General features: G+C 50.6%; 3 protein-coding genes across 4 annotated transcripts; 1 reads left to right on the top strand and 2 right to left on the bottom strand.

Moving 5' to 3' along the window:
- Positions 1 to 989: 989 nt before the first annotated feature.
- Positions 990 to 3,352, bottom strand: FVEG_00784 (hypothetical protein; the record flags this gene model as incomplete). Its single annotated transcript, XM_018887376.1, has 6 exons — positions 990 to 1,016; positions 1,072 to 1,509; positions 1,562 to 2,794; positions 2,944 to 3,104; positions 3,165 to 3,181; positions 3,300 to 3,352. 6 exons carry the CDS (start codon positions 3,350 to 3,352, stop codon positions 990 to 992), a joined length of 1,929 nt encoding a protein of 642 aa, XP_018743129.1.
- Positions 3,353 to 4,165: 813 nt separating this feature from the next.
- Positions 4,166 to 4,666, bottom strand: FVEG_00785 (hypothetical protein; the record flags this gene model as incomplete). Its single annotated transcript, XM_018887377.1, has 1 exon — positions 4,166 to 4,666. The coding sequence occupies exon 1, from the start codon at positions 4,499 to 4,501 to the stop codon at positions 4,166 to 4,168; it is 336 nt and encodes a 111-aa protein (XP_018743130.1). The 5' UTR covers positions 4,502 to 4,666.
- A 3,366-nt stretch (positions 4,667 to 8,032) lies between these two features.
- On the top strand, positions 8,033 to 9,891 carry FVEG_00786 (hypothetical protein). 2 transcript variants are annotated; one of them, XM_018887379.1, is made up of 3 exons: positions 8,033 to 8,705; positions 8,764 to 9,530; positions 9,585 to 9,891. In XM_018887379.1, exons 1-2 carry the CDS (start codon positions 8,329 to 8,331, stop codon positions 9,464 to 9,466), a joined length of 1,080 nt encoding a protein of 359 aa, XP_018743132.1. In that variant the 5' UTR covers positions 8,033 to 8,328; the 3' UTR covers positions 9,467 to 9,530; positions 9,585 to 9,891. The 2 variants fall into 2 exon arrangements, with proteins under 2 accessions (XP_018743132.1, XP_018743131.1); XM_018887378.1 differs by having other exon boundaries at positions 8,764 to 9,891.
- Positions 9,892 to 9,909: the final 18 nt, after the last annotated feature.

The following is a 9,909-nucleotide window of genomic DNA, read 5'->3' as shown; positions in this document are numbered from 1 at the left end:
ACTGTCAAGTCTCGAGTGCATCTCTTGCGTCTATCTTTACACCATTCCCTTTTCCCCCATCTCGGTATCGAGTCAACAAACTGCAAGTTACCTATGTAGGTCACCTTGCTGCTGGCCTGTTATGTACATGTTACTACTCCTCTTCCCTCCCATTCGAGCCCCCTTTTCACTCGTTGTAATTGGCGGCGATACGTCACAACGTTCATTTTCCTCTTTGAAACTATTGCTTTACTGACATCTTCGGTTTGGCTAGAACCAACCTCAACTCCTTATACGTAAAAACAAGCCTCTTGTGTTTTTCTGCGCCGTTTCATCACCCCAGATGGTATATAATCGTACAAATAATGCAGAAAGCCCCCCCCCCCCCCAAAAAAAAAGAAAAAAAAAAAAAGAAAAAACAATAACACCGTGGAGACTGGGTATGATGCCCCCCAAGAACCCAAATCTCATATAAGAACGCATCCCCAGTACTTTGCCTGCCTTTCGTATGCCTTCACCTCCCATGGTAACCCAGCCCGCCCTCGAAACCCCTGGTTCCAGAAATAAACCAAAATGACAAAGAAAACCAAAGTAATGCGATGAAAGCAATGTCGTTTGTACTCCTATAACCTCTATCCATGCTCCTTCATTCAACAAAGAGTTCGTGCTTTGAGAGGTGCCCAGATAGTGTTGTGTATATGCCAATCAGGGAGTTTAATTTCCACCCCCGTGACCAGCCAGCCGTAGTTCGTCGTCGTGTTATACAAGAGAGAGCTTTCGCGAGCTCGCAGTTTCGTACAAATAGTTCCACCAACTATGTCCAAGCGAGAATAGACATTAAGGGCTTCCGACCATGCCCATTCGCATCACAGTCTATTAGACTGTCTTCCTAAGACGTGCCTGAACAAGTCGCCTTTTCTTGTAGCGGCTTTGCATGAGGGCTTCCGCACTGTCTCCTCGCACATCTAGATCCTATTAATGTCGCAGACGAATCATTTTTGGTGTAGTCGTCATCTTCGAAAGTTGATGATGGCGAGCTTTTCAAGTGTTAGCAAAGTGCAATTAGGCACATGGTAATGTCCTGTGACTCACCCTACTATTGGAGCCATAGGCCAATTTATGGCCTTCAGCATCCCAGCACAAGCAGTGCTCGTCTTCTTCGTCCGTCTCGGCACTGGCCTTGGGGCTAAGCCACCCCGGATGCACCGGTCGGCTCCAGCTTGCTCGTGGCACAGCGTAACTTCCAACTTTCCATATCAAAATCTGAGTTGCTGTCGCGCCCGCGATGAATGCACCATCTGGCGTGAAAGCGAGCCTCATAATTGGCGAATCCATGGTCAAGAAGCACTTGGGCTTGCTTTCGGGCATTCGGGCATTCCAGATAAGGATCGCACAGTCGTCTCCTCCAGTCGCAATTAAACGCTCGTCGTCAGGTCCAGGCTGATTTTCGGGCAGAGGCTGCCATTGCATCGCAGTAATGGTGCCTTGGTGAGCAGAGATGGACCTTCGATGGCCACCCTCATCCCACAGCTATACCAGTCAGCATGTCTTTTCGATAAATTACTCTCGAGTATATCCTTACATCAAGTGTGCCCTTGTCGCTGGACGTAGCGGCTAGTCGCGAACGTCCGTCAAAAAGAACCTGGGAAAATATATCGTCTTCCTTGGTCTCAAATTTCCTGGCCTGCACTATCGTTGTATCTGTGCATTGGAGGCATAGCATTAGGTCGCCACCGCACAGCAAGAATTCCGCCTCTCCAGTCCAGGCGGCATCAAAAGGTGTAGCATCAATATTGTGATCTGGGAGGACATATGACAGGGAGTTTCCGGCGGGCGGGTAGTGAACGGTAATAAGAGTACCACCCTTGTCCGGGGAAATGGCTAGTAGAGCTGTGTTGTTAGGGTTCCATAGCATCTTGATGATTGGAGGCTCCGATAATTCCATCGACTGCAAATGTGCGCCTTCAGCGGACCACACATTGATCGAGGCATGGTTCCTCGAGTCTGTGGCTACTGCAATTGCAGCGCCATCGCTGGTCCACGACATGGCCGTCGTTATGGTATCGCGGGGCACATCACGATCGATAAGGGAGTGACCTTGTAGTGACACGTGATCTTGTCCCGGCTCGATGGGGCCCGCGCGAGGGACAGTCCAAACACGGGCTAGCGCATCGGTGCCACCAGCCGCGAGGATGGACGGATCTCTTGGGTTCCACTCGCATCGCAAAAGGATGGGAGCATTATCTTGCCCAGAGGGTGAGGAAGGTGATGGCGTAGCGCCTCGGTCTCCCTGAATTTGGTTCTGGCCATCATATACCAAGCGGATGAAGGTCGTCTCTGGAGCCAGCTCCTCGACCTTGTCTACCTGGGTACCCTGTTCAGGGCCGTCAGTCCGCACCATTGGCTCTGGCGCTTGCTCGCCCTCGAGAGGTGAAGGATATGCATGGTTATCAGGGTGGTTGTCAATTTCCATAGGTGTCGTTACTGGTGCCGGTGCTGCTACGTTGGGATCCGTTCCTGTTGCTGCTGTTGTTGCTGTTGGTGCTGATGCTGATGCTGATGCTGGCACCGTTGCTGTAGCCGATCCATCGGCGCCATTCTCCAATCCATTGCTTAACCGTTGTCGCTTTGCTGGCGACACATTCGATAATTGCTGAGGGGCACGTTTTCTTGAAACCTCCTCTTCGATAATGTCTTCTCCTTCCGCATCTTCCTCTTCATATGCGTCAATTCTTCCTTGTGGGTGCGCGTCCAGAGGTCCAAAAATGCCCATCCGCAGCGAGTCGGCTGCATCCGCAGCTGCATCCTGAGGCAGCTGCATGTGGTGAATTTTGTCAGCCTGACCGTTTTGGAAATATGGCCTTGTCATGAAAACAGCCCACCTCGCCTTAATGGGTGGGGGGAACAGGCGCAACGCCGAAACTCTCGATAGATTCGCAGTGATTCCCCAAGAAGATTACTTACCAGTTTTCGTAAATGCTCGCGCTCAAGCGCGTGGTAAACAAGGCCACGGTTAATCACCGAAACCAATGCATGGCTCTTGACGTGAGGCGCAAAGGCGAATTCTCTGTGAGGTTGCTTGACGTGCCACTCCTTTTGGAATTTGGCAGCAGTCTCTCGATAATCTATGGGCGAGTGTGGTTAGTTTAGCTGTGGCGCCTTGAGCGCGAAGACGTAATACATACTGCCTTCAAGAAGAAATCTGTGGGCGCGCAGAAATTCATGGTCAGCAAAAGGTCCAGAGGTAGGGAGAAAAGATGACAGCTAGAAGGCGACTAGGCGCGGTGATTGTGAGTCGAGGACGCGAAGTAGTGACGAACCTCCAAACAAGAAAGTTGACTCTATCCGAGTCGAGGAATTCCTTAGCGACCATGGTCCCAGAGAGCGCCGCAAAAGGCGCAGAGTCGCTGAAGGGTCGCAGTTGACGATGTGAAGAATAGTTCAAGACAGGCTCCCGTGAAGCCAACCTATTCTCGAGCGCGATGCTGAATTATTCGATGTTGTTTATGGGGTTTGTCCGAGGAAAGGTAAGTGAAGATGCAAAAGAAAGATGAAATTCAAGGTTCCAGTCGGGGCGGTGATGAGTGGGTACGTACCTCCCTCCTCTACCTCTACCGCCCCTGTACTGTGCTGTACCTTAGGTCACTCCCGTCCCAGCCCAGCCCGAGATTCAATCAATGCTTCTGCTCTTGTGCAAGGTCCCTAACAGGCACAGCCAAGCTAGCACAGGATCAGGTCGTTCTGCCTGTGGCTCTCTCCCCGTTTCTGCTAGCTCGAAGTAGTTGGGGTGGTGCAAGGATTCATTGATGCATTGGATGGACTGGAAGGCTAGGAAGGGTACGGACACCTTGTCGAGGTACCCTTAAAACGCCAAGGATAAAGCGACATTGCTCACACTGGAGCTACGGGGCCTTTACGGGGAGCTAGGCACGGGGCTGACTGGGGGGGCAGTTTGCAGGTACAACAGAACCATTCAATTCGTTCGATCCACGAATAGCCCCAAGACTTCCAGTGATGTGATACCAGACCAGGGAGGCTGATAAGCAGAGCAACAGTAAACAGCGTGATCGGACAAGACTGGCTGCTCCTGGCATCTGCTCTCGACAAATAGCGGGATGACGACTAGAAAGCACAAAACGTCCAAGTAGTACACACAACTCACTACCTTAGTAACTAAACTCACGTATTACCGAGATGCTTTTGGGTGCAAGGGAGCTAACCCACTGAACGGCGGTCTTGAAATGGGGCAGGCGCTAGCGAACGCCAGGTCGAAGGATGGAAAAACAGACAGAACTGGACTCTTAGACTCTCCAACAAACTCGTTCTCTATTTTAGAGGAGAAAAACAGTGACACCCATGCCTGGCGCGCTGCTGAAGGTATCGGTACTTTGGAGATGGTGGAGTGGCAGCCAATCGATTCGCCGAGCAGGGGTCGTGGACCTGCGGATTGTGGACCTTGAATGCTCGGGCAAGCAGGGGTTTGCTGTGAGCATTTGAAGGTCCTTGAACCCGTTTGGGCCATGGCGGATATTGATGGTGAAATGTAACCTCCAAGATGATTGATGACTGAAATAACAGCACGCACCCCCTGCTTCTAGCCATGACCGTGCCACACATTGAAGACAACGGTAGATATCCCCTGGCCTGGCCAGGCTTGGTCTGGTCTGTTCAATTGTTGGTCATTCCATCATCGTTACCAGTAGGTTCGCCTTCAACAGAAGCAAGCATCCGTCCACGAGAATGGCAAGGTTTCGAAGATCATGCCCCTTGTTGGGTGATGACACTCGAGAGTGACTTGACTGACAACGAGGGGCAACCAACCAACGGGTCATAGCCAGGGAAAGGATTGCTTCGTCTCTTCCCCTTCGCTCATTTGCTGCCTGCTCTGGTCTGCCTCTATCAGCAGAAAACACAACCGAGCAAATCTGTTATCGCTCGTCATCAATTAGATTACGCCCCTGCCGCTGCGAGTGTGATGGTGTTCCGTCAATGATTTCCCCCCAGTTTGTGCATGAGGCTTCTTGAATCCTTGCCCAATCATATGACGTCGGCTGCCTTAGTCACGGCTAGCCCGCGTTCACTGCCATGCTTCAGGGCTTGGGCTGATGCATTTCGCCTTTCCTCCCAAAAATCTGAGACGGACGGATGCAGATCGGCCACGACAGGGGTATGGCCATGGGAGGTTCAAGGCTCAAAGCTTGGGTCAAGGGCTTCAAGACTCGACTTGATCAATGTACCTCTACTTGAAAATGTGTCAGGTTCTGTCCCCCGCCCATCCCTTTCACCCCTGCGGTACTCACTAGAGATTCCGAGTCCAATTTGGCCTCATTGTCTCCGGACTCGCGATGTCACGACTTGGTATCCGTAGAGGCAGCAGCTCGTTGTTGCTACCTAATTTCTCATCTGGGAAGCACGACGAAGTAGGTAATGGAGCAAAAGCCCCTCAACGATATCCGCCACCACCTCCACCACCTCAACTCAACTCAACTCAACCTTCCGTCGAACCAGTCTGGGGAGGCGAATGGATGGTTCAAGACAAGCCCACAATCAATAGCCCCACCAAAAACACCGGCTTGCTTGCCAGCTTGCCTTGCACGTCGCACGCCTGGCTCCCACAGCTCCGGACGGGCAGATGCCACCACGGACAAGCTGCATGGATGCCACACCCAATGTCATCTAGTCCATTCTGAGCATCCATCCATCCAGCTGTCTCTGCGTGACATGATATGCACAACTCGCTACGCTCACCGATAGCCGCCAGGCAGGCAGAGAGAAAAACAAGCGCACTCACTGATCAATTGTTACGAGGACAAGCAGGGCTACAGGTTGCAGGGCATGCTCACGACTTGGCTCGGTTCCATTGCTTGCTGACCAGGTTGCCAGCGTCATCTCCAAACTGCAGTCATAAGCTGTGCAACTGCTCAAAACCCTCGCAACATCTCGTGCAACAGAGACAAAGACTGTTGTCAGCGACTGTGTACAGAGAAACATTGCAACTATGTAGAATGTTTTGGCCCATCCCGTCTATCGCAAAAAAGGTGCTCTCACTCACTCACAGCCCTGTCTGAACTCTCATCATTACGTGGCAATACTCTAGCTCGCGCAAAGGGGCCGCCAAGCAGCCAGCCCACCATGCAACCGGGGCCAGCGGCTGCCCATGCCCGGGTTTTTTTGAACCGCCAACTTAGCTGTCTTTCTTTTTTTTTTAAAAAGATCGTGGTTTCAACTGTTTCGCGAAGGCGACGCGACTTGAACAACCTCATCATCGTCACCCAGGACACGGAGCTGTGATCTCTGGGATGTACAGCTTAACACCCCCCAATTCGCTGCCTAAGAGCGCCCACGAATGCATGCCTTGCTTCCACCCACACATGCACAGTAGCCCACGACAAACCTCCGAACTTGGCGGGTACCCGCACCTTTTGACTTCGACAGGGTCCCGTGCTTTTCCTTTCTCCCTCTTCTGTTTTTATCATATCAATGCACAGACTTGATGACGATTTAAGTCCTTGAGGCCCTCGCTCGCCCAGGACAAGAGCATAACCACCACCTATATTCATGATATCCTCCATCCTAGAAGGTCTCATCAAGTATAAACACGCCATCATTTCAGTGGCTCATTGTCACGTGATTTATCCTGTTGCAAGCCTCCCGTGACATTCCCGAGGTTCTTGCTTGACCTTGTACATCTCCCGTCGGTACTTGGACCCTCCACCAACGCAACATGGCCTGAGCCGTTGCTATACATTCCACAAATCTCCGGTTGCGTCTCGAGCAAGCAGCTCCCAATTTTGTATGCTGTCATTTTTGTTGGTATGTTGAAAATTGAGAATGACATTCGACTCGAATGCCCTCGCCTCGGCAACGAAATAATACGGAGTAGACCATGGCAAGATCAAAGATGTGGCTGTCTCTGCTTTGCCCTGCACGACATTCCAGAGTCGGGAGGCCCCACCGAGTCCATTTGATGGATGTTCGAGAGGCACAGGCTAACAGGGGAACAGCATCGACAATCTAAACGTTGTTGACCAATCAGATGTGAATCAAGAATTGGTCGCGTTGAATGGCACCCGTCATCTTGTTCTTTGCCGAGGCCCCCGAGCCTTGACCGAATTTAGCATCTCCATCTCCATCTCCCAAATATTGATGATACGGAGTACAGGGCGCGACATCAGTAATATTGAGTTCGATGGCCGTACATCTAAACATCGAGAGATATTCCCGGAGGCAAGGGTTATTGAGTTCAGCGTGGCCTTGAATATGCAACGCTAACAGGTGAAACAAATGAGGTTTTCAGCAAAATCTCAATCTCAAACTCTAACCGTGGCTTTATCGCTAAAAGGTGTGGGCACTTACTAGTTAGTGGATCAAGGACGTCAATCCTAATGGTCTTCCTTGCTGACAAAAGTCTCAAATCAGAGTCCCTCCGCTAAATGGATGTCTAGATATTTGTTAGCGTGTCCTGACAGAGTCCTCGAAGGTGTTACAATAAACTCAGCAAAAGGTATCCTAAATTAACTCAGTTACCTGAGTCTTTTTGTCACTGAGGATCAAGGTCCTGGGTTCTTTTTCCTCCCCTGGACTGTGAGCCGATAACTTGCTGTGGAGGATGAAATCAGTATAGGGCTTGCATAAATAGTGATGGAACTGTTTCATATACGGTAGATTTGGCCCAGCGATGTCTTGAACAGCCGCATCACGAAAGTCTCCACAGTCAGATCTCGAAAGCTTGAGGCTTGTAGCACCAGCGTTCGTGAAGATAGATCTCAAAGCGCGTCGAGTTTTGATTGAGTTTCTCTGATGAATTCAATATGTATATACATATAGACATTGATACTTGGACTGTTAGTCCACAAGATGATCAAAGTATCGCTTTAGACTCTCAGACCCTACGTAAATGAGGAGAAAGAGGCCTCATCAAAATTAACTGATCAGGCGCTCATCTGCAGGGATTCACATTGCATGGGGATTGTAAGTTGTGGCTGCCTTAGGCTCCTAGACGAGCTGTGCGCCACAAGAGGCTGTGGTCCCCTAAAGTGGTGAGGCTGGCAACCGCAGGGATAGCCTGATAGGTAAGTTTACAGAGGACAGTTCAGTTCTCGTGGCATCAAAGGGGAATCAAGACAATAAAACACCTTGTCAAGGCCAGCGCCGACAACAAAAATTCCCGATTACGACAATAGCTACAGCGCAAAAAGAATCACTATCAAGCTTCGGGTTGTTTGACGAATTACGAGTTAAAACTGCCGATATATCGCACCAACGGCCCAACATATCCAACCTGTGATAGCCTCAACGAGTTTGGAAAAAGAGCCGATCCGAACCTGAAACCTACATAACCAAGTCACGATGCCGCCTCGAATAAATATTCCGCCGGTTACACGTATCCTTCTCATTGCTCTACTAGGCCAGTCAATCCTCAGCGCTGCCATAAGATATCGGCAATGGACTGCCAACGCAAACATCGTCATTCCCTACTTGACTCTGGTGCCGCAGTTGTCTATCATCTATCCCTGGACGTTCATAACATCAACTTTTGTCGAGAGTAATGTGTTTACGCTCGGAATTGCTGCTATAACGATATACCACGGAGGACGATATCTCGAAAGAGCATGGTCATCGGCTGAGCTGGCCAAGTTTGTCGCTATTGTATCGCTGGTTCCAAACTTCCTGACACTCTGCGTTATGGTGCTTTGCTTCACGCTTACACGTAATGAGAACTGGACGTATGTATTATGTTGCGCTTGCAATGCTAGATAAAGAGAAACTGACATAATTGTGTAGCCTGACTGTCATTGCTGGAACCATTCCCGTTCAGATTGCTTTCCTTGTCGCTTTCAGCCAACTCGTCCCAGCGCATACCGTAACCCTGTTCCGCGGTGTCATATCTCTCCGAGTCCCTCGATTTCCTCTCATCTACATTGGCGCTGTTTTCTTTCTCTCCCTCACGCCTCTCCTGACCAGAGCTGCTCTGTGGCTTGCCATCTTTGGATTCCTTACCAGCTGGACCTATCTCCGATTCTACAAGACTGTGTTCCCCGACCTCGACTCGGCACAAGACGCCTCCCTCCGCGGCGATGCGAGCGAGACATTTGCATTTGCCGAGTTCTTCCCTGGCCCGGTAAAGCCATTCGTCGCTGCCATCGCCGATCAGATCTTCCTGGTGATGGTTGCCATGAGGTTGTGTACGCCTTTCACACCGGCAGACGCCTCCCGAAACGACAGCCGGATCCAACGGAGTGCCCCTGGAGGCGCTCGCGCAGAGGCCGAGAGAAGAAGAGCCATCGCCCTCAGGGCGCTAGATCAGAGACTACATGCCGCTACAAGCAATCAGCCAGCCCAGAAGCCAGCCCAGGCAAACCGGCCGACAGGTCCAACAGTGCAAAGCCAGCCTCAGCCGGCTACACAAACTGCCATGACATCGTCACCCGGCCCCATGCTTGGCGAGACCAAGTTCGAACCTGATCATGACGATGCGAAGAGCTAAATTTTGCCTTAATTTCAAGGGTAACATAAAGCCATTGTGATATGGGAGGGTTGTAATGTGCCTTGTGCGGTTTAATTCGAGCCCGCCATGTTGACACAAAGACTGACAGTAGACGCAGAGTCACCAGCAACGGTCTTGATAGATGAAGAGTTTGGCGATTGGCATTGCTAGTGGAGCTCTGGTGCTATGATGGTTTTCTGGGCTTTCCTCTGCAGTTTGGTCTAATTAGGATGTCATGGGATGGACTAGTGCGCACGAGGAATGTTTGGTTGAAGTTACTTAAACATGAATATCAAGATAAGAGTATCATAATCATCTATAATCATGTGGAAATCGGAGACTCGAGTCACATTCTTCTATTTCGCTGCTTGCGCTGTAAAAGAATTCACATTTGGCAGGCTTGGTTACTTGCTTCAAAAGTCCCTAGGTAAGGTAGCCATCAT

The sequence above is a fragment of the Fusarium verticillioides genome, chromosome 1, assembly GCF_000149555.1.
Source record: "Fusarium verticillioides 7600 chromosome 1, whole genome shotgun sequence".
Classification (NCBI taxonomy): Eukaryota; Fungi; Ascomycota; class Sordariomycetes; order Hypocreales; family Nectriaceae; genus Fusarium; species Fusarium verticillioides.
Note: the sequence above shows the minus strand (reverse complement) of the source record. Positions and strands in the feature narration are given on the sequence as shown.

Coding starts and splice junctions, on each gene's coding strand:
- FVEG_00786 (XM_018887379.1), top strand. CDS start 8,329: ATGCCGCCTCGAATAAATATTCCGCCGGTTACACGTATCCTTCTCATT. Junction 8,706..8,763: donor ACACGTAATGAGAACTGGAC/GTATGTATTATG, acceptor ATAATTGTGTAG/CCTGACTGTCATTGCTGGAA.